This window comes from Rhinolophus sinicus, chromosome 16, assembly GCF_057876585.1.
Source record: "Rhinolophus sinicus isolate RSI-liver-muscle chromosome 16, RSI-T2T, whole genome shotgun sequence".
In the NCBI taxonomy this organism is placed as follows: Eukaryota; Metazoa; Chordata; class Mammalia; order Chiroptera; family Rhinolophidae; genus Rhinolophus; species Rhinolophus sinicus.
In genome coordinates, this window is record NC_142516.1 from 136273499 (window position 1) to 136297821 (window position 24323).

At 40.9% G+C, this 24323-nt stretch overlaps 1 protein-coding gene across 3 annotated transcripts in view; it reads left to right on the forward strand.

The window, feature by feature from the left end:
- Positions 1–24323, forward strand: part of PSD3 (pleckstrin and Sec7 domain containing 3) — a 428991-nt gene that overhangs the window by 52657 nt on the left and 352011 nt on the right. Inside the window, exon 1 of one of the 3 annotated variants that reach the window (XM_019742072.3) lies at positions 3848–4040. The exons of 1 other annotated variant lie outside the window; for it this stretch is intronic. In XM_019742072.3, coding sequence (XP_019597631.3) covers positions 4020–4040 — 21 coding nt within the window. In that variant the 5' untranslated portion in view covers positions 3848–4019. Of the gene's footprint in view, positions 1–3847; positions 4041–4095; positions 4115–24323 lie in introns of those variants that run through there. One more of the 3 variants, XM_088793630.1, reaches the window with a different exon arrangement.

A 24323-nucleotide genomic window follows, 5' to 3' on the forward strand; every position in this document is an offset into this window, starting at 1 on the left:
TCTATGAAATGACAAAACTCACAATATTAATAAAAATGAGTTAATGAGTTTCAGTTTAGAGCACTGAATAGTAATCATTGCATAAAAATCTTGAAATGTCCCGAAATCCTTCAGTTCACCTTTCAAAGAAACTTGAGAAGTCTTCCCAAATTTGACAGTACATTAAAATTGTACATATTATTTTAAGTAATGAATGTGAGGCAGAACTTTTTTAACATGTCAATAATAATACAAAACAACTTTTGTTCAACCATGCTAGAGAAAAGACTGGACTGTCTTTCTATTCTACCCACAGAAAATGATGTTACAGAATCAGTCTACCACTTCATACTCACTAGGATGGCTATAATAAAAAATACAGCCAATAACAAGTGTTGGTAGAGAAATTGGACCCCTATTGCTGATGGGCATATAAACTGGTGCAGCCACTATGGCAAGCAAGTGAAATAGAGTTACATATAACCCACAAAATGCTACTATAGGTACATACCCAAGAGAAATCAAAGTATAACCACCACACAAAAACTTGTACATGAATGTTTATGGCAGTATTGTTCAGAAAAGCCCAAAAGTGGAAACAACCCAAATGTCCAACAACTGATAAATGGTCAATATATAACATGTGGCCTATCTATATGGTAAAATATTATTTGTCAATAAAAAGGAATAAAGTTTTGACACATGCTATACGTGGATTAACATTGAAAACATTATGCTAAATGAAAGAAACCAGTCACAGAAAGACCACTTATTGTATGATTCCACTTACATGAAATGTCCAGAATAGGCAGATCTATAGAGACAGAAAATAGATTAGTGGTTGCCCGGGGCTGAGAGGGTTGGAAGGAAAAGAAGAGTGACTGCCAAGAGCATAGGATTTCTCTATGGGGTGATAAAATTTTTCTAAAATTGACTGTGGTAATGATTGCACAAAAATCATTGAGTTGCTCACTGCCGATGGGTGAGTTGTGTGGCATATGAACTATATTTCAATAAAGCTGTTTAAAAAACATCATTCCAAAGAACTGATCAAGAGTATGCAGCAGAAACACATGGGCAAAAAGTATTATACAGGTATTTTAGGTTAATTAATAAAAATATTATGAAGGCAGCTAAAAAAAATGTGTGATTGTTCTGGAGTTGGTAATGTTTGTGGAATTCATCAACTCTTTAAAATTTGTTTTTGAAATTTTTTTTCCATTCTAAATATTCAGTTTTGTACCAAAAAAATAAATATTCCACAATCTGGTATTTCAAACTGGCCTTCACAAATAGTAAGGATGAACTGCCTGCATGAATAATGTCTGAGAGAATTTCAACTTCCTTTCCATTTCTTCTTTTGACTTCCAGTATCTAACGTCTTGCCTACTTGATAGTTTTTCTTTCTTTCCACCCCTTACACCCTGGGCTCATGAGCAGAGGGATGTGGTAGTGGAGCAGCCCGTCCCTCTTTTAGAGGCTGTTGCTCCTCAGTTAGCCTGTGTGTCACCTTCCTTCTTTTACCCGGACAGATGTTTGTGTATTTTAACACTGACCCTGAGCACAGTTGTGATCCTTTGAGCTGGGTATCTGGGATCTCTGGGGGTTAGAGTATCAGAAATGGGGTTTTTACTCTATTTTCAATATTTCAAAAAGCCTAACAAAATATTTACGCACAAAATACACGCTGGCGAAATGAAACGTCAACCATTATTTGATGTGCTTTGGGCTTTATCAACTCAGAAGTGGTAACACTGGTTAATTTAGGCTGTTCAGAATCTCCAATATTTATACCTTTGACTACTTAAAGTGGGGAAAATGAATGATTAGTAGGTTACTTTTGTAAGTAAGATTTTAAAACATTTTGGATTCAGGGAGAAAAATAAAAAAATTCCTTTGTGATGACGACGGGAAACATTTCTGTGGCTTAACTTTTGAAATGCCCCTATATTGAACATTTACTATAGGCCAGGAACTCTACATAATTTGTCATGCTAATAACAATACTGCAAGGTATTATTATCCTTATTTTATAATTGAGGAAACATAGGTTTATGTGATAGGTGTCTATTTCCAGGTCCCTCAACTAGTAAACTCTTGTAAATCTAGGTCCACTCTGCGTCCTATTTGAATAGTTATGTGTGGGAATAGTTGTTACCGTTTTAGATTCAGCTTAAAATCCTTGACCTTCTTCCCTTTATGAGTTGTTGGTTAATTTTCCAAGTAAAGGCTACCAGACCAGTGGTCAAGGGACAACTCTATTTCTTATATGGTCTTACTCCTGATTTTTTGCCAACAAAATAATCAGACCTCAAGGTTCAAAGAAGGCTGGAATTGACTGGGAACAGACATTGGATTCTTGGGGCATTTCTGTAAGGGTGAAGGGAGGATCCATAAAGATAAATATACACTAGTATCTGGGGTGTTTTAAAACCTACCCATCTGTCCACACTGTTGCTCCGGCCTGGGGAGCATGGGCTGAGGTCATTTTTCAGAAGTTGGAATGGATTTGTAAAAATGCATCCACTCCCTCATTCTGGTTCCTCTGGGGGGTGCTACTGGCTGACTGATACATGTTAATGGGGCAGCCAAAGCAAAAGTAGGTGACTTCTGTGCCTCACTGCATCCTGACCTGGCGCGCGGGCTCCTTGGGGCACCAAGGAACTTTACCCTCCACCCCCAACTCAAAGCTTGGCCAGGTTAGTCACTTCCCTTTATTTGGGTATCTTTATCCGTCACAAGACTAGTCTTTGTGACATTAAAGCTGTAACACAAACATACCGTACGTAAGCACCATGCATCTGGTCACATGGGATTCTACCTCCAGGTGCTTAGATCCGGTTAAGCGTTGAACTTGCAGGTGAAGCACTCTTCGCTGTAATGAACCTTGCAGAGAAGGTGGATTTTAGGTCTCCCGCTCCCTTTGCCAGAGGAGGGCGCCTTTCCAGCTCTTGCCTCTGCCGCACACCGGCAAGGGGAAGAGGAAAAAAGGCACCACCAATCTGTAGCACTTCAGATTGAAAACGCAGTTTTGAAGTGAGCTATCTCCCGGTCCGCACATTCGGTGTGAGACAGTCTCGAGACAAGGCTGCAGGATGGATGCAGGCGCCTGACCTCCCCGGCGGGACCCGCCTCTAGAGGCGATGGATACTATATGGGTCGCCCATGGAGCTTCCTCAGAGAGGCAAACAAAGCACATCGCGGACCCACGAGGCCCCCGCCCGACTGTCCCCGACTCCGAAGGGACGCGTGCGCGCTCGTCCCGGTACCAAGTGGGACGGCGCCCAACTCGGGGCTTCCCTCACTTTGGCCCTTCTCAGAGGAAACACCATCGAAAGCGCTTCTCACTTTTCACTGGGTGGGAAACCTGTCAGGCAGCAAGACAAAGCAACAGGCAGGTTTCCGCCGGGCGGAGGGTGAGCGCGTGGCGCTCAGAGGCGGCTTAGAGACCCTCTGCCTCGCCTTTCCCAGCAGACCGCCCCCGACCCTTCTCCCCCGCAGGGGCCTCGCCCCCGCCACCCTGTCCTACCCCTGGGGCTCCGCCTCCTCCACCCCACTCCCACCATTTCCTTCTCCCTTCCCCCCCTCCGCCCCCTCCCGTCTCCAGGTTCCTCCTCCTACGCCCCCTCCCAACCTACCCACCCCTCCAGCCCCAGAAACCACTCCCTCCGCCCCCTCGCTTCCCTACTCCACTCCGCCCTCCTGCCCCCAACCCCAGGGCCCTGTCGCCTTCGCCGCCCCCCCCAGCCCCCGGCCCCCCCGCCCAGCCGGGTTACCGCCTCCCCGCCCCCTCCCCGCCCCCGGGCGCCGGCCCCGCCCACCTCCGTCGGCCTCCTGCGCTTTGATACTGGCAGGGGCCGGGCAGCCAACCTCCGCCAGGGTGCGCGCCGTCGCTGCAGCCGCCGCCGCGGGGCTCGCCTGTCGCCCCTCGGCAGTCCCGGGAGCCCGACCGGGAGCGCGCTGCGCCGGCCGCCAGCCCGTCGGCAGTCGTGCCCTGAGGCTCCCCGGCCCGGAGGCGGTTTCGGCGCGGGCGATGGAAGATGGAAGGAAGAAGTGCCGCGGTGAGGCTCGAGACCGGCCGGGACGGAGGGCGTGTGGGGTCGCGTACGGTGCTCCCCGTCCGGTCGGGGTCGAGGTCTGCTTGGCTTTGTCGCTCCTCAGTTCCCCAGGGACTCGGGGCTACTTGTGTTTGTGTCTTAACGTCAGGATCTGGTGGCGATTTTCCTTTCGCTCTTTCTTTCTTTGTGTTTGTTAGGAGCTCAGAAGGGTCAACTTTGCGGTGTTGAGGCTTAGAGGTTTTAATTCAGCCCTCCGCTTTGAAAACCTAAGACTTGGAAGAACAGTTCTCATTCTTGCTTAATGATCAAAAGAAGGAAAGCATTAAAGGGGACCGATGTGCCGATTTTACTCTGCCAGGTCAGCTCTTGTATTTAGGGACTATCACGTTTCTCTGTCAGAAGGAAAAAAAAAAAAAACCCACAAACTTGCATTGAGCGATAAGGGAAGATTATTCGGTTTAATATTCCCAGTAGCTTTTAAAGACGTTTCAGTCATTCTCTTTTACATGCATCTAACTTCATCCGCTGTTTTCAGCAGTAAGTTCTGGCAAATGAGGTTCTGAGATTTAAAAAAGAAAACATGCTAACACTCAGAGAACGTGGTTTCAGAAATGTTGTCGGTGACCTAAATAATAAATGCTTAGTTTTATTACCGTTCCCCTGGATGTTAAACACCCAGTAGATAGAGATGTAATGGGCATTATTATTTCATTTTCCAGAGCTTGGTTTGCCCGACGGTGGGATCCAGGATTTCCACTCCTTAATAACTCTTGAGTGGGTCCAGGTGTTGGTGTAGGGAAGAGGGAGATCTGGAAAATTACTCTAAGTGGGATTCTGGGAACAAATGCTTCAGTTTTTTAACTGTAATTGAATACAATATATGCAAAGGATTTTGCAAAGCCCAGTAGCCAGGTAAGATAGGATTTCTGCTGTCAAGGAGCTTGCTTTCTAGTAGGAGAGACTTCTGTAAAGGTTATGATGAAAGAACCCAGAGGAAGGAGAGGTTCTGGTGTAAGGGCTTGGAAGCCCTCTGAGTGGAGCTGCCCCGTTAAGCTGGACCTGGAAGGGGAGAGTTTGGCTGGCTTTGAGGGGTGGGAGGGACATGTTCTCTGCTGAAGGAAAGGAAATGTACTTTCTATCTTCTTCCAGGAAATACGTTATCCTTTCTTAGAGTATTTAGAAATCAAGAGATATTCTTTTAAAAAGTCATTCGATTCCTTTTCAGCACTTAAAAATGCAACATGCTCAACAGAACCAGCAAAACAATGCAAAGTAAATTTACACCTTCTCAACCAATTTTCAGAGGCTTGATGTATATGTCCTTCTACAACTTTCTTAGATCCATCCACAAACCATGTATCACAAATACATGATTTTGTCTTGTTTGTTAGATAGTAACATACTCTTTTTGTGCTAAAAGGAGCAGAGTGGTACCATGGAAAGCACTTGGACTTCTAGGTAGGACACCTGGCTTGTAGGTTTTGTCACTGACTGGGTGAGCTTTTGCCATTGTCAGGAAATCATTTAACCTCTAGCTAATATTTCCTCCTCTATAGGATGAGCAGATTGGGTAGATGGATGCTCGCTCAGAGCCGCCTGGCTCTAGGATGTTATGGTTTCAGGCCTAAACATGAATATACATTCAATGATGTACCCTTAACTTCACATTTTGAGTATCTGTCAGTTTGTATGTTCTGTAAACAGTTCAGTGCTCATATCCTGGCCATTTAATGTGGGAAAGTGATTAAAACTGCAAAGTGAAAATAACCTTATTTTAAGGTGAAAGTCCACAGTTGAATGTGTTTTAAAAAAACGCAAGCATAAGAAGCTTGATTCACAAATCTGAATGTGTGTTGGCTTTAAGAAGTTTTGTTGGCACTGTTCACTTTATTTGTGACTAAAGAATAATACATGCTTTACTATGCACATTGTACTCGAAAGGTTCAATTTTGCTTTTAATTAAAGTAAATACTAGCAATTAAAAAAATGGAAATCCTTATAGGCTAGTAAATCTTGGGAATTTGGAAATAAAAATAAAATAAGACAGAAAATCAGCTCATTGAAAAAGGAAAATTCAGAGATAGTTTCCATCAACGGCTCTATTCAGTTTCTAAAACCTTGAAATTGATCTGTTTGCTAACCCTGATGGAAACTATGTGAGTGGGATTTAACCTGGCATTACATTAACAACAACAACAAAAATCCAAGGAATTACTACTTTCGGAGGTGAGTTTTTTCCTTTTGTAATTCTGGCGTCATCTGTCACACATTATTCATAAATTAAGACGCCGTTACTGTAATGGGCTAATCTCAGTCTTGGTTAAGAAGTGCTGAGGCAAAAACCGTGTGAACATTACAAGGTGTGTGTGCTTTGGCCTGCAGACTGGTTTGTTTGAGGTTTACCTGAGGTAATGTTGTCATTTGGCAGTTACAGAAAGAGCATTTCTTTGGGCTTGGGTTGGATTAGGAGGTGAGTCATGGACTGTGATCCTCCCCAATGTTTAGAAATGAATTCAGACGTGATTGAGGTTTAGGTGGTCTGTGAAAAATAATCCGGTGCTCAGTAGGTGGTCAGAATCCTCTGACCTGCGAGTGTGAATCAGGCTCACAGAAGACTGGGGCCCAGTCTATCCCCAAATCACTGCTGCTTCCGCGGTTCCAACATTCACGGATTCTTCCCCTGCCGTCTGGGCCAAGCACAGACGACCCTTGCTTCCCTTTGCTCCTGGTGGAGGTGTTTGCACCTTGAATACTGCCACTGAGTTCTTCCTGAGTTCTTTTACAGTTCAACCAGCCTAGCCTTATTTTAGGGCAATGCAGGAGCCAGGTGAAATTCTCCAGAGCATTTGTTCGGAGTGTCCATGCCTGGACAGCTTGTGTTGTTTGTGATATTGTATGCAGACTCAGAGATTGGCTGGAAAGCATTTCTGCAGTGTCATGATTTTTTAAGAGTGTGTCCCTTTTTTGTACCTGTCCTGTGTCTCCGAGTTATAAGACCAACTTCCAAAGACATTTTCTATACACAGCAAATTCAGTAGTGATAGTTACAGTGACAAGTGTCAATGTCAGCCACTGTTGCAGTTTGTAGTGGAGAAAAAGGATGCTTTGCAACACGTAATTAACAATTTATTCTTAAATCCAAATTACCAAATTTCCATGCCTCCTTCAAAAATAGGGTGTGATTCATGTTATTAATAATGGATCTTTGTTTGTATTATCTTATTTATATAAAAATAGCACATGTCCCTGCGGGGGATTTTCACTGGGCCCAGAAGGTCAACAAACTGGGGCTCATTGGTGCCGAGTGGGCAGGGACTTGTTGACATTCCAGGGCACCAAGGTGGTAGAGCATTTTCTCTCTTGGGGATTGCTGCTTAACTGTCAACAACGATGTTGTTTGCAACTCCCTTTCTCTGGCCACAAATCAGTGAGACGAATAATTTGTACACGTTGATGGATATTTTTAAACGTTCGTCATTGAAGTTCGGGATTTAGTGGGAAAGTGAACATTTTGACCTGAGCCCGGAGCTTTTTTTTTTTTTTTTACATAGTATTTTCATGTAGGTTGTCCGGGAAGCATTTTCCTTTAAGTTTCGTCTTAAGTCCTAATTTTTGGAAAATGTTTAAGTGATGCTTTCAGGCATGATACACTGTTAACAATCATAACTAGTATTTATTGAGATTTTATGGTGTGCTCTAACAGATTACCTCCTCTAGTCCCCATGACAATTCCGTGAATGTGTCCATTCTGAAGTCTGGAGAAATTAAGTAACATAGCTAATAAGTGGTGGAGCTGAGACTTAAATTAATGTAGTCCAGTTTCCTTAACCACCATTCTGTTTTTATGTCCTCAAAGTTAGCATTGTGAATTGCAGAAACTAAGCTCTTTGGGTCTCATATTTAGATTCTGTGGGTCTTGGAATCTGAAATTGGATGACTAATTTATCAACAAGCTTTATTTTACATATCTTTTGGCATAAATAGTGAGACAAGTATTGTTGCTTGGCTCAAGAGATGGAAATTGTGTAATTTTCTTTTTAAAAACACACGTAGTATCTAAAGGGATCGCTATAGGACGACATGCAAGGAGTTCCATACAGTTATAAATAATTAATTGGAATTCAGAATAAAGCAGATTAACAACTTAAAGTTGAAGGTAAGGCTCACCTATTTTAACTTCTAATTACATCACCCCATAGAAGTGACCTAGACTTTTCTACAACAGTGGTAGTTGATACAGAGAAGTCTGTTTTGCCTTGTTCTTTTTTTCCCCATGAGCTGGGACTTTGGTTGTTGAGAAAAGGCGTCTGAAACAATAAGGAGGAGAATGAGGAATGAGCCCAGGGCATTCATAAGAAGAGCAGGCGGCAGCTGCTCCCTGTTTCTCTTGCCTTCTGTCCCTAGACTTGCGCTAAGAAAAAGTGAGTTATAGAAATGGAGCAGCTTGGTTCTTCCTATGGCTGTTTGGTTTGTGAACAAGGGAAGTAGAAATGTTTCAATAGAAGCAGCTGTAGCGTCTTTTGTTGGGCCTCCAGGAGATTATTGGTAAAGGGCCAGTGGAATTGCTTTTCTCTGTATATGAAAACTGACACGCTTTTTTGAATTTCGATTTCCAGCACCACTTCTTTTCCAAGAAGCTTTCTGTTAGGCACAGTATAGATTGAGTCACAGGACCTGAGAGAAAGGGGAAATCTAGATGTGAGTGTGCGGCACAGACAATGCAATTAGTTGGTTGCTGCCTTTGCGATTATGTGATTTTCTTGCAAAATTATACAGGGAAAATAGTGAGAAATGGCAGCAGGCTCTGCGATCTTCCAGAGCATCTCCCCTGACCTTCCCTTCATGTCTCCAAAAGCTACCAGTAGTGGGTGTTTGAAGAAGCAAGATGTTTCCTTGGGTCTGAAACTTTTCACTTGAATATGAGTTCCTTTGGGGGCAGATGTGTATGTTTTTCAGCTACATTTCTTATGCCTGCCCTACCTGCTTATGCTTGCTTCTCCCTATAGAAATCTCCCATGTAGGAAAAAAATCCCCTTGCTTTCTAGGAGCTAATATCTGGGCAAAAACTAAGGTAACAGACATTAATATGCTTTTCATTCATTCATCCAGCAAATGCTAAATACTTACCATGTGCCAAGCTCTATGTTAGGTTCCAAAAAACCTGTCCACTGACCAATAAGAAAACTTGCCAAAAAACATTCAGAGCCACTCGAGTCATACTTCTGAGAATCAAACCTCATGATGTGTAAATACTAAAACTACTGTGTCTAAGAACTTTGAACTTACAAACTTTCATAGACTCCGGGAAGTGACTAAGTCAGTGTTCAATAGAATTTTACGCTCTGATGGATATATTCAATATCTGTGCTGTCCAGCACAGGTCAGTAGCCACACGTAGCTACTGAGAGCACTTGACATGTGACTCGGGAGATTTAGGAATGAATTTTAAATATTATTTAATTTCAATGAATTTAAGTATCCTCGTGTGGCCAGCGGCTAATATATTAGACAGCGCAGCTCTAGGAGAGCAAAAATGCTTTGCTGCTTATGATGTGTTTGCTAACTGGGCTTTGCTAAGTTTTGAGTTTTACACATATTTACCCCATCATGTCCGATCAGTACAAAAACAGTGAGAGTGTATGGCGGCGTGGATTTTAATGGAAATGAAATTGGAGACAACGTCATTGAAAGTGATAAGAAGAAGAAAAATGTATTTGACAGTAGGAACTATTTTGAAAAAAAGAATTGTGAAGCAGGTAGTGAGCAGTTAACAATGCTCAGCAAGATGCAGAAAAAGCTTTTGATGAAATGGAAAAAGTTGAATGTCTGGCTGAGAGTCTACTGTTTTGTCATCTCAAGGGATGGCTGTGAGTTGTTTGAGAACTTGTGGAGATGGTGAGAATTCTGTAGTTGACCTTTTCGGCTGCAAACTGTGGATACTTACATAGCATCGCGTTCCCTTTGAAACTGCATAGCCTAACAGTGAGTATCCAGGTGGGCAGGCCTGGATATCTCAGGGCTAAGGTCTTTCCTGGGACCCCCTGCAAAGCTTTCTTGGAGGCCCAGTTGATGTCCAGTGTAGGCGTAGATGAAGCTGACTAGGAAAGATGCCTGGATAGCATAAATGTTGTCAAGGAGTGTGCCTGGTTTGAAAACTATTAATACGTGGTTGTAGAGGTGTTTCTCCACCATGGTTAGAGATGGAGGACCCACTGAGACTTGGAACGGAGAAAACAAATCTTACTCTTTATCTCCAAATACGTTTGAGTGAGAAGTCAGGGAGGTAGACAGCCACATTTGCATGCGCCAGGGTTTCTCCAGGGTCAGGCATTTAGAAATCGCCTTGAGTTTAGCATGTGTGAAATCATGAGAGAATTCTCCCGGTTAGGCCACTGTTGGAATCCATTCCGGTGTTGAGTTTTGTGACTTGCAGTGAAGATACAGTGATGCCGAGGCATAACAGTGCAAAAATGTGGGGCTAGGAAGAGGAGAAAGAGTAACATGTGTTCTGTATTATGTGCCGGACACGATGTGAAGCGTTGTGTGTGTGTGTGTGTGTGTGTGTGTGTACGTAAACTTGTATCCTCTTATATGTTCTTTACAATATTGTAAGATAGGTGGTGTCCCTATTTTCAGAGGATGAAATTAAGGCTCGTGGAGGTTAAAGGGGATTTTTTTAAAAACCACTTTATTGAGATAAAAGTTACATACCACACACCTCCATTTAAAGTGTACACGCGGTGATTTTTAGGATGTTCTCGGAGTTGTGCATGCATCACCGTCGTCAGCGTTAGAGCGTGTTCCTGTCCCCCAAACAAACTTTGGACCCACCAGCTGCCACCCTCTAATCCCACGATTGCCCCTATCTATCCTCTGACCCAGGCGACCACTAATCTACTTTCTATTTCTATCGATTTGTTTATTCCACACATGTCATCTAAAACACATGTGCGATTTGTTTATTCCACACATGTCGATTTGTTTATTCCGCACATGATTGTGGAATCATACAATATGTGCCTTTTGTGTTGGCTTCCATTTAGCATATTTTCAATGTTCACCCATGTTGTAGCAGGTGTTAGTACTTCATTTCTGTTTATTGCTGAATAATATTCAGTTGAATAGACAGGCCACATTTATTTATTCATTCATCAGATCAGTTGTTTCCATTTTTCGGCTATTAGGGATAATGCTACTGTGTACATGCATGTACAGGTTTTTGTAGGGACATACGCTTTTATTTCTCTTGGGTACATACCCAAGCGTGAAATTGCTGGGTCACATTGCAACTCTATGTTTAATGTTTGGAGGACTTGTCAAGCTGTTTTTCACAGTGGCTGCGCTATTTTTCCTTCCCATCAGCAATGTACGCAAGTTCCCCTTTCTCCACATTCTCAACAACACTTGTTATTTTCTGTGTTTTTGATTTTAGCCAGCTGCGTGGCCATGAAGTGGTGTCTCATTGTGCTTTTTTCAGTTTCCCTAATGATGTTGAGCACCTTTTCATATGCTTGTTGGCCATTTGTATATCTTCTTTGGAGAAATGTCTATTCAGAGCCTTCGTCCTTTTTTTTTTTTTTTTTTAAAGTTGGGTTGTCTTTTTAAATTCAGTTATGTCTTTTTTATTATTGAATTGTAAAAGTTCCTTATATAGTCTGAATACAAGTCTGTTATCAGAGAAATGCTTTGCAGATACTGTCTCCTATTCTGTGGATTGTCTTTTCACTTTCTTGTTCCTGTCCTTTGAAGCAAAGCACGAGAGGGCTAAGACACTTCTAGGTCCTCACATAATTGCTGAAATCAGTCTACAAAATGATTTGTAAAATGGTGTGTGTAATGAATATCATTCTTTTTGTTTCTGGTTGGAAAACAGGCTGGATTTAGCCTTTGCCTAAGCTAAGCTACTTGGGAGGATTGCAAGCAAAGCACTGAGGATTTGAGACCTTCATGTGTATTGAAAGGAAATTTTGGAAGTCGTTTCTCTGGAGACTTTTATGTATAGAAAATAGTACTTTCCTCCTGGATTAGACTGAGAACTAACTGCTTAAAAGGAAGAGGACACCTACCTAGAAGACCTCTCTTGGTATTTTCAGGTTTCATACTTTTATGACTTAAGTAGTACTTCCCAAACTTGTCTATTAGATTTATGGGGCCTCCTGAATTCAGGTTCAGGTTCAGCAGTTCCCATGGGGCACTTTTTATAATCACCCCACGTGCTCGAGATCAGGAATATCTGAGAAATTCTGATATAAACTAATGATAATAATGACCTTTTAGTTGTTGCCCCTAGAACTTAATTAGACCTTTTTAGTGGGTGTGGTCTCCAGGTGACAAAATCCCTCCCCAAAGGTGATTACAAAGAGCTGATCCAGCCAGTCTGGCTGCTTTGCTTCCCACAGCTATGGATCTTGATCCAAAGCAACGCCAATGCTCCCCTCCTCCCCTCATACAGCAGAGAAGGTTCCACTATAAAACTTTAAACCAGGTTCATAAACACTTTCAAGTCATAAGGTTGCCAGCCACACCCTCTGGAGAGTATTCTCCCCTCCCTGTTTCCTCCCCTTTAAGATGTGTTCATATTTCTTAGCGTCCGTGACTCCCTGGAGGTTTCCCATAGCCACAGACATCTCCATGAAACCCAGTGGGGAGAAAACGGCATGGAAAAAAACCAGATTGCATTCTGTGTAGTCCTATACACCTGCTTGTTTGGGGTTGTTGGTTATGGTCTCCTAATGGACTTAATAAATGTGAGTTTGGGCCAGCTCCTTTTAACAGGGAAGGGGGTGACTCCTTTGCCTGTGCTTCTCTTAAAGGATAATCTGTGTCACCAAGCGAGCAGCAGTGCAGTGTAATGGTTAGAGTGTGGCCTTGAGCCTGGCAGTCTGATTGGCGTTCTGGCTTTGCAGCCTTCTAGCTGTGTCACTTTGGGTAAGGGATTTTAATGTCTCTGTGCCTCACTGCTTCGTTACCCTATGGAATACCATGGTTAATGGTTGGGGGCTTAGAACAGTACTTACAGTAAAGAGACAGTAAAGCAGTAAGTGGACAGTAAATAGGCTCTGGATGGTAGGTTATACTTAACCTGGGTGGGAGGCAGAATTATTTCTATTTTTAAAGCCACACAGCTATTAAATGGTAAAGCTGGTCTTTCTGGTACCCTCTACTGTGATTGCCTATAAGTGTGCAGTCAGTGTGGAAGCCAAGAGGAAAATTCTATTTTGTGTGGTACCTTGGCACATAGTAGTCACTCAGTAAATGTTTGTTCAGTGAATGAGCTAAACATCCCAGGCTGTTTAACAGATAAACCCACAAACCCTTTTAAGAATGTATGGGCCGAGTAGGTGCTTTGACATTTAGCCTTGTCTTATGGTGGAGTAGAATTTCTGGTTAGCTCCATAGCTAGCTTTAGTTATCTCCATGAGATGTCTGGCCTAATCATTTTTGGCTATTGGCATCACTGTGGGGTTTGTTGCATCTCCTGTTTTGGGAAAGTGGAATTATCCCCACTTCAGAGATGGTGTTCATGGGCTGCTGTTAGAGCTCCAGGTGTGTCTTCCATTATAGCTTTCTTACAAATGACAACCTAGGGCACAAAAGATAAGAGTAATGTATTACTGTGAATTTCCTCACGCAGGTCTTTCCTTTCTGGCAGAGGCATCTGATAGAGCAGATAAAGGCTGGGGCTGTGTTTGCCTGGTGTGATGTAACGGTTTCAGAGACCTGTTTCATTCATTCTTTTGATTTAACCATAGTTTTTCATTCTTGATTCATTTCTTCCTACCGTCCTTGTGTGATTTATATGTCAGTTGATTGTCTCTTGTGTTGATGGGTCCTGTTTGAGGGAAAAAAGCTAGTAAAACACAGTATAATGTTCTAAAACTGGAGCTTAAGTAAAGATATATTTACTTTAAAAATATATTCATATTTTATTTATATAAAAAATATTTATATATTTAAAAACTTGATAGGCTAAGATTAATTAAAGCCAAACTTTTAGAAGCACGTCTAAAATAAATATTATATGTGTGATTATTTAGTCAATGAGAAAAATATTTTAACTTATGAAATCATTATATATCAAGAAAGTTCTCAGGAGAGTTAAAAGGATAATGGTGATTTCTTGCTGTATATAAAGATATTTGTATCATGAATCTTCATATGTGACAATTTATAATTTATATTTTTCCTCTATTTAGTAAAAACAATTGAAAAATAAACCATTGTCGGTAGAATTCTCTTATGGCTATTTAATGCCTCATTTCTCAAGCATCCCACTTAGCTTTAATGGAAACAACTCTTTCTTAGTATACCCACGTATACGCATATGTAAGTGTTGGTAACTATCAGCTTGATGATAGGAGTGGAATTACGTGAGTTTGCCAAAGTCTGGATTTTCAGCTCCTATGAGCACTGAGTAATAAGGGGCATCAGCTAGGATGCTTTCCAGGGTGACTGTTCATCCTGGAATTGGATAATTGGAAGTTGGTTAAGAGCTCCTGTGGTCTACGTAACTTCAGAAACAAAACTAAATATGATGTACTATGTGAGAATATTATCAAGAAGAGAAATGAGGACACTCCATTTTTGTTTTAAAATCACTTTGGGCTTTTATCTGCCTCATTTCATGCCTGTTTCTATACAGTTACTTCATTCCTGAATTATTTATTTCTGCATCTAAATGAATTTTGAAGTTACTTTGTTTTCCTTTTACCTGGGAGAGAATTTTAAGTTCTTTTCAAATGTGGTTTATAAAAATATGACCCACCCATGTGTATCCATTGAGGGAGTGCATTACGGAGACTAACACAATCACGACACATTTTTTTTCTCTCACAGAGTCCACAGGTTCCCTGGAAGTAGGTTACACCCAGATTTTATACATCGTTAACACATTAAGTGCTCTGTACTTTGTGTCAGAGCTTCTCTATCATTTGAGGAAACCAAAGTCCATTATATTGGCCTGGCGACTTTCTCCTGCTTCAGGAAGGGTGGACATATGGAGACCATCTTTTCAAAGTGCTCTGGTGACGCAAGATCCAAGGTTTCAAATCCTGGAGCCTCTCTCAGTTGAGAACTGTTTCTTTGAAATTATTCAGGTTTTGTATGAGGTTAATATAATGATCAATTTGAAGCAGCTTTGTTTTTTTACCACAGTATCTGAATATGTACATGCATTCAAAGTGTCCTATAAAAATGTAACCCTTTTGAAAGGCTACAAGGTATATACCATCATAGATCATATGCAGCTCTGTACCACTGTGATCTCTTGTTCATTCATATGTTTATTAAGCACATATTTATTGTCTTTTATGTACCAGGCATTATTTTAGGTACTGGGTATACAGTGGTCAACAAAGTAGATGAAAAATCTTACTCTTGCAAGGTGAGACAGTGTGTGTGTGTGTATGTGCGCGCGTGTGAAGTATTTTGGGGAAAAATAAAGCAGAGGATAGAGGAGGGAGGTTAGGAATGGGGTGAGTTGCGATTATAAATAGGATGGTCCAGGATGGTCTCACTGAGGTGACTTGTGATGAAAGGCCTGATGACAGTGAACGGAGTCACGTGACTGTCCTGGAGGAAGAATGCTCCAAGAAGAGGGGGCAGCAAGTGGGAAGTCCTGAGGCTGAGGCCTGCTTCCGGCCTTCAAGGGACTGCAAAAGACCAGTGTGATGGAGGAAAGGAGAGAGGGGACACAGTTCCTGTAAAGTCTCTGATCCTATAGGCTATGGGAAGGGCGTTGGCTTATATTTAGAGTGAGCAGAAAAGCTGGTAGAGTTTCAAATAAAGATATGACATGCTCTGGCTTATATTTTAAGAGGACATATTACTGCTGTGTCTCATGAGACTAGACTTAAGAGGGGAAGGGCAAAAGAGGAAAACGAGTTAGGAGGCTCTTTTAACCTAGGTGAGTGATGGTGGTGGCTTGGACCAGAGTGGGATGTTTTGAAGGAAGAGTAGGGAAGATTTCTTGATTGAAGGTGAGATGTGAGTGAGAGCGGTCAGCAGTGAATTGCACAGTGTTTGGCCTTTGCAACTTGAAGGACGGTGCTGCATTAACTAATACAGGGAGAAGCTGATTTGGGGGAGAGATCAGGAGTTCAGTTTTGAAGCTGTCCAGCAAGCAGTTGGATATACTGGTCTGGAATTCAGAGAAGTCTGGGCTGGAGGTAAACATTTGCGAGTCGTCAGACTATAGAGACTGAATGGAATCCACAAGGGGAGTGAGTGTAGATAGAAAAAAGAGGTTCAGGATCGAGTACTTGGGCTACTTCACCACCGATGGGGAGATGAGCTGGAACTAGTAAAGCAGGATGAGAAAAAGCAGCTAATGAGGGAGGAGGAAAGCCAGGAGAGTGGTGGCTTGGGAGCCGAATGAAGAAACTGTTTCAAAGAGGATGAGTCAGACGCTGCCAAGTGGTGAAGTGAAATGAGGGTCAAGCGTTGACTTAAGGATTTAGCAATGGGGTCATTGGTGAACTTGACAACAACGGAGGTTTGGGTGGAGTCGTGAGCACCAGCTGTTGCTTGATGAGGATTCAAGAGAGACCAGGCGCAGAGGAAAGGAAACATCAACTGTGGTGGACAAGAATTTTGAGGACTTTTGCTGTAAAAGGACGGTGAGAAATATAGTTGAAGGGAAAGTGAGGTGAAGAGGTGTTTTAAAATGAGGAAAAAAGCATGTTTGCTGATGGGAAAGACAGTAAAGAGGAAAAAAGGAACCGTCCTTCATGCAGTAGCATAAGTTCCATGCAGAAGAACTTTGGTTTAATTTAGAACAGCTGAAATCATTCAGTTTACTGTAGTAAACACCAGTCGTCATTAATGCAGTTTTTATTTTCAACATACAAAGCTCTTCTCTTCCCATCTCCACCCAAAACCAAACCTTTTCCTTTTGTCTGAGCCTTTACATAAATTATTTGGGGGTATAGATAGTTTTTGTTCATTGTATTCAACCTAAGACAGCCCCTGGTTCTGCACCAACATGCTTGGGCCCCAGCTGCACTCTGCCCACACACTTTCAGGACCTGGGGACTTTTTTTTTAAGGCTTGTTTCTTAAGAGCAGTTTTACATGTAGATTCACAGCAAATTTGAGAGGAAGGTACAGATATTTCCCCCTGACCCCCTAACCTCACGCGTTCATATCCGCCCCCATTACCAACACCCCCCATCAGAGTAGGACATTTGTTACAGTTGATGACTCCACGTTGACACAGCGTAACCACCCCAAATCCATACTTTACATTAGGGTTCACTCTTGCTGGTGTCCATTCTGTGGGTTTGGGCAAATGTGTAATGACACATATCCTTCATGATAGTGTCACACAGAGTATTTTCACCGCTGCCCTAAAGGCCCCTGTGCTCTGCCTCGTCATCGCTCCCCTTTACCCCAGCCCCTGGCAACCCCTGGGCTTTATTGTCTCCATGGTTTTGCCTTTTCCAGAATGTCATACAGTTGGAATCATGCAGTGTGTAGCCTTTTCAGATTAACTTCTTTCACTTAGTAATAGGATTTAAGGTTGCTCTATACCTTTTCATGCCTTGATAGTTCATTTCTTTTAGCACTGAATACTATTCCATTGTCTGTACGTACTGCAGTTCATTTATCCATCACCTACTGAAGGACATCTTGGTTGCTTCCAAGTTTTGGTGATTACGAATAAAGCTGCTATAAACATCCGTGTGCAGGTTCCTCTGTGGACATAACTTCTTTGGGTAAATGCCAAGGAGTGCTATCGCTGGATCGTATGATGAGAGAATGTTTAGTTTTCTGAGAAACCGCCAAACTGTCCTCCACGGTGGCTGTACCATTTTTCATCCCCACAAGCTATGAATGAAAGTTCCTGTTGCTCTGTATCCTCACCAGCATTTGGTGTCGTCAGGGGTCCTGATTCTGGCCATTCTAATAGGTGTGCAGTGGTCTCTCCATTGTTTCACTAATGACTTCTTTAGCTGTTATCTCAGGGACAGATTCTTCAGCATCCTTTAAGCACATATAGTTCCTCTGGGTTTTCCAGGAATTTATTCAGTCAATAAAATAGGCATTGCGTGCATTATACGTACATATGAGGTCCTGTGTTGACAGCAACCATGGGGCAACAGATGGGTAGTAAGAAATAGGAAGTATTTAAAGATGTGTCTCTGCATCTTCTCTGGATTGGCAGTGGCGTCTGAGCCCCAGGCGGGAATCACCTGGGGACACTGTTGACATGCAGATTTTGGTTTTATGTTTGGGGTGGGACCTGAGATCCTGCATCCCTTGTAACTCCCAGGTGATGCCAGGGATGCTGGTGCACCTTGTTTTGAGTAGAAAGATATCAGAGGTGCTACTTCTAAGCTTATTTTTCCCCCCATAGGTTTTGCTTCTGTCTATTCCTCCTTTCTCTATTTCCATACTGGTCCTCTGAAGCAGGAACTTCTGACTCTTAGAATGTACAGCATTTCAGTATCGTCTGCCTTCCAGCCTTTGCATTTTTATTGGTTTCTGCAAAAAGGCTACTGGCTTCAGGGTGTTTTTGTTTGTTTGTTTGTTTGTTTTTTAATAATTAGGTTGCTGAAGAGACTTGAGGCAAGTTCCACTTGTATTACCTATGTCCTATTTGAATCCTGGGGCCATTTTCCTTCTATCTTCTAAACATCCACATGTGTGCTCTAAGACCCAAGGCAAAGTCCCAGCACTGGGGCCCATTCGCCACTTCAACTGTGTTCAAGTTTGTCAGCTGTCGATTGATTGCTCTGGACGCTTCCACGCTAAGGCTAACTCTCTTGATGGACGTCAGTAGCTGGACTGTGTTATATAAGTAAATTTGGGCAGCTTGTGGAAAATAGAGCAAAGTTTTTAAATTTACCACATGCTGATAAACGCTTCTCAGATGGCTCTAGAATTGAAGGAGTACTTATCAAAAATTAATGTTATTATTTTGGGGGGATGGGGGATGAGTTTGAAATTAATTATATATAAACTGAAATTTGAGTTCTACATTTAGTTTCCGCTATAATTTAGATCATATATCTTGTCCTGAATTTAATTTTCATGAGACACATATTTTTAGGATCATCTATACAGTGGTATCCAATGGAATATATAAATATATACATTTTCTAGTAGCTACCCTAAAAATGTATAAGGAAACGTGAAACTATTAGGTTGGTGCAAAAGTAATTGTGGCTTAAAAGGTTAAAAATAATTGCAAAAACTGCAATTACCTTTGCACCAACCTAATAATTTAAATAATATATTTTATTTAGCCTAGTACACCCAAAATATTGTCCTTTCAATATGTAATTGATGTAAAAATTATTAATGAGATAATTCGTATTCTTTTTTCATACTAAGTCTTAGAAATCTGGTGTGTATTTTATATTCACAGCACATCTGCTATATTTCAGGTGCCAAATGTCCCCATGTGGCTGTCGTATTGGACAGCGCAGAACCCTGTCAGAGCAGTTGCAGGTATAAGCACAGTTTTGTACTTTTATTTCCTCATTCTCTGTGCATATCATCAACACATTTTGCTATAGTCATAACATTTACCATTACTTCAATATTAAAATTCAGGTGGATTTTTTCACATGAATTTTAAAATCTACTCTAAAAATGAATAGGTGAATGTAGGGAAAACAGGTAATTATCAACATGCAAAGCAGTAAGCTGGCGATTGACTTTATCAATGGCTATCAGAGGTGAGGGTCTACATAAATTAAAAGTGGCAGAGGTGTTCGAATATTAAGTTTTAGCAAAATTGTTTAGGATAATTTGCTTCTTTAGATAACTTCTAAAGTAGAAGATAAAACTGTAATTTCACAAAGAATTTTGAAAGGTGAGACGCCACCATCCCAAACATACTTCAAATCCATTTTCATTTGATTCCCACAAACCTCCATGAGGTAGGGAGGGTCCTGACTCACCTTTTACACATGGGGAACCTGATTGACCAAAGAGGGTTAGTAATTTGCTCCAGTTCACACAGTGGGTAAGCAGGATCTAGGATTTGAACTGTAGACACTCTGAGTCCAGAACTTACTCCCTCAAAGTCTGTGCCAGACTCTTTCCCTGAGCATGTCTCAGCCATGCATCTTTAAATTGCGTGATTGAGAGGTAAAGAGTAGGGATTGCTTCTGTGTTCTGGAAACTTTAGTAAAAATTAACTCTTTAAATTAATCACATCCTGTTTGCCAAATTTGCTTTAATTTCACAGTTGCTTTATCTTGATTTCTAACTGATCCTCAATTTAAATTGAGCCTCAACACTTTATTTCTCTGCCCAACCCTGACTTGGGGGTAAAACAGCTAATAATATGTAAGGCAAACCTTCAGTGTAATAGAGAACTAGAGCACACAGCTTGACTGGGGAGATAAGGCTCTAATACTAGCGAAATGTCATAACTTACTATTAACAGCAGTCACATCAGCAACAGCCATTTATTGAGTGTTTACTGTAGGCCAAGCCTTGTGCTATAAAACTTCACACTCATTATCTTATTTAATTGTTAACATGATGCTGTAAGGTTGGTTTTATGTGCCATAAGCAGTGCCACTCTAGTCTGAAACCATTACACTCTATGAGAATTATTGTATCTGATTCTGGATGTCACGTTTTAAGAGCGACATTGACAATGAAAGGGCAATTAGATAGCTGAGTGGGTAAGAAAATCATATGTTAGGTGAGATTGTAGAAACTATCCTGAACCTAACCAAAGAAGACTTGGTGTGTAGAATAGTTGTCTTTAAGTATTTGGAACAAGAAATAAGATCAAAAGAGAAACCTGACTACAAAAAAGGAATGTATTTGTTCTGTCTTTCTCCAAAGAATACAGAAGAGAAATTTACAGAATAGCAGATTTTTACTTGAAAATATAAAAGTACTTTCTCACAGAGTTGTTTGAAAAATTAAAGCAACTTTCTGTTTAGATGTGTTTGGACAGAGACTAGGTCTCTACCTGGATATTTTAGATTAAATGCTTGTATTTGGAAGTTTTGGATTATAGGAGTTAGCCATTTGATGAGTTGTATAACTGTTCAAATGAAATACCCTTTAAATTATGTCCAGTCTTAGGATTTTGTGGTAAATTGTATTCTAAAATCACATTCTTTTTGTAATGTAAATAATTACTATCTCAGTTCTTTTGTAAAGTGATAATAGAATATTAGAGCTGAGAAGGACCTTAGAAGTTTTATAGTCTAATCTCATTTTGCAAATGAGGAAATTGAGAAAGTTAGAGAAAATAAACACCCAGTTAGGTAAGTACTCAGGGATTGACTTCAGCTCTCCTGCTTTTTCTTTCAGTACAATTATTAATGTGTAGGTGAAACAGACTAAACCACTTACAGCAGGTCCTTTTTAATGTTCTCCAGAGTTAAGATAATGAAGCAGCCTTAGTTCATTTTGTTCTCATCGGGCACACTTGAAACCATTTTTTTTAATCTCATCTGAACTTGGAGCTCAGTGATTTTCCTAAAGACGGGCTTTCTGTTTCTTCAATTTATTCAAAGCCACAGTGTTTTATTTCCCTGAAAACACAAGCATCTTCACATTGAAAGCAGAAAGGATACAGTGGCTCTGATGATTTAGTTCATTCAACAAATATTTGTTGAGGGCCTCTCGTGTGCCAAACATTTTTCCAAGCACAATTGTTACGGTCATTGGCTTTTACTCTGAGATGGGAAGCCGTTAAATAATTTTAAGCCGAGGATGAGGAGATCTGCTTTTTTTAAAAATATATATATCACTAACAATTTAAAAGGATTCCCTGGGAGTTACAGCCAGCTACATAGTCTGTCTTGATTTAGTGAGACACACCTTTTAGCCAGTTGGCCTGTGATTGGAATTACTGCAGTTAGAGGTTTGATCCTTGTTTTACACAAGTAAATTCACAGTAAAACAAGTGTAAACCTCTTGAAACTATTCTATCATATTCTGGTTTGAAAAACATTTTAACTTCATGCTGGAATCTGACAGACCTGGGTCTGAACCCCCCCCTCTCAGTGGTGATCTGATGTTGAGCAAATGCCGTCGTTCTGAGCTTCCCTTTTGTCGTTGGTAAAATGGGGTAAAACTTGTTTCAGGAAGCTTTTCAGATAATTAAATGAGTCCATGTATTAAATGCTCAGCTAAATGCCTGGCACATTGTAAACATTGAATGAAAGCATAACTATCGTTAATGATAATTTAGTCAAGGGAATTTTAAGAATGGGTAAAAGTTATTTTAAAGATAGCGTTAGGATGCTAACTCAGAGCCTTAATTTATTTTTAGTTCAGACTAAATGTCTTAAATGCCTTTGTCTAAAAGTCCTGACATTGAAACAATCTTAAAACAATACCTCTATCTTGGCACTGTTTGTTTTACATGTGTATGAAATAATCCTTTGAAATGTCTACTAGCTGTTTTTGTGGTGTCACAGTTTGGCAAATTCTAGAACTCTCCTCCACATTCCACAGGCGTTATCAGTTTTGGACCAATTCTGAAGTTTTGGCTATTGAAGGCAGAGAAGGAAGGTTGTGTCTGTAAGTCATATTTGACCTCTAGCTAGAGAACACCCAGGGAACTGGTTTGCTGTGAACCCCCCTGGGTTTTAGGGGTATGTGTGCAGGTGTCTGCCATGTGCATTCTGTTACCCACGATCTTTGTTCGCCTAGAGTTTTTTTTAGTAAACACAGTACCTCTGTGATGTTTTCACACCTGGAAATTCAGTCTGACTGTTAGTTTGCTATTGTGTCTATAGCACTGCCCGGTTGAAACACGACAGCTTTGACTTGTCAGTCTCCAAGTGATACCGGGAGGAAGTGCTACTTAAAACTGAATTGCACCTCTGTAAAACCTGCCTGTGTGGTGCCCTACTTTTCTTGGGCAATGGCCCTGAGCTTCTTCCACTGCAGTAGTGCCTCCAGCAGAACTAATAAATTCATCTGGGTTAATGGGAGAGGCCTAGAGCAGGGGTGTCCAAACTTTTTTCAACGTTTTTCACCAAGGACCATATGCAGTAAAATACCCAAACAGCCGGGCCACTCACTCAAGGTGAAGTACGTATTGCTTCACCTGGTTTATTTAAGTAAACTAAATATATTTTTGGAATTTGCTGCAGGCCAATAAAAAAGTGGATTGCGGGCTGCAGTTGGCCCGCGGGCCGCAGTTTGGACATCCCTGATCTAGAGGACCATGTGGACGTTTTAACTGTCTTTGGAGACAATGTTTTGCCTCCTTCTCCAATTATTTGAAAGTACTTTAGCAAGACTAAGACCAGTGTGTGAATATAACATTTCAGCATTATTGTCAGTTGACCCGTCAGTGAATGAAATCATCCAGAGAATCCTAGATCATGGAAAAGGTAGGTACGTGGCAGGTCTCTGGTGAAGATACAGGCACGCACAGCCCTTTTATTTTGGATTGTGTAATTAATTTTTAAAATTCCCTTTTGAAATATAAAATTTTTAGTTTTAATCCTTTTTCTGATTATGAAAAAGTCCTGGTAATTAGAGAGATTGGGGTATATAGAAATACTTAAAGAAGAAAACAAACATTAACTATAATCTCTCTATTCAGAGATAAAAAACACTGTTAACTTTTTTGAGGCGTTTCTATTCTCTAAGTCTGAGCGTGTGTGTGTATGTGTGTGTGTGTTTATACAGTTTTACATGTTGTTTTACTTTGCTTAATATTGTGAACATTTCCCTCTGTCATTAAAACTGTTTGCAAATGTTTTTTAAATGGCCACCTGCTATTGAATCTTAGGGCCTTTCTGTAACTCATTTAACTGGTTCCCTGTTGTTGGATACTGAGGATAGTTCCACTTTTTCATTGTGATGACATACATATATGTATACTTTATATATAAAAGCTTTATCTATAAACTTCTGTCTGTATCTGACGCTTTTCCTAGAGTATTTTCCCGTAAGAGGAATTTGAGAGTCAAAGGTAGAAATTTTTTAAGGCCTCTAAATCCGTATTCCTTTCTGGAAAGGTGGCACCATTTACATATACATTTTACCTACCATAGTATAGAGTCAAGACAGAAAGAAACTTGTGCAGTTTTTAAGTGACAAAGGTTGGGGCTGGCTTTGTTGTAGCCATTATCTAAGTTTACATCTTTAAAAGGAGGTTGTGGAATCACAGAGCTAAAATCTTTAGATCTACGTAAGATCTAGTCCTACCTTGATTTTACAGATGAGGAAACTGAGAACGACAGTTACTTAATTGATTTACCTAAGATCATAGCTAGTTATTGGCTGAGCCAGGATATTAGAGACTTTACTCCTCGTCCTGCATGTTTTCTTCTTCATCAAAACCAAA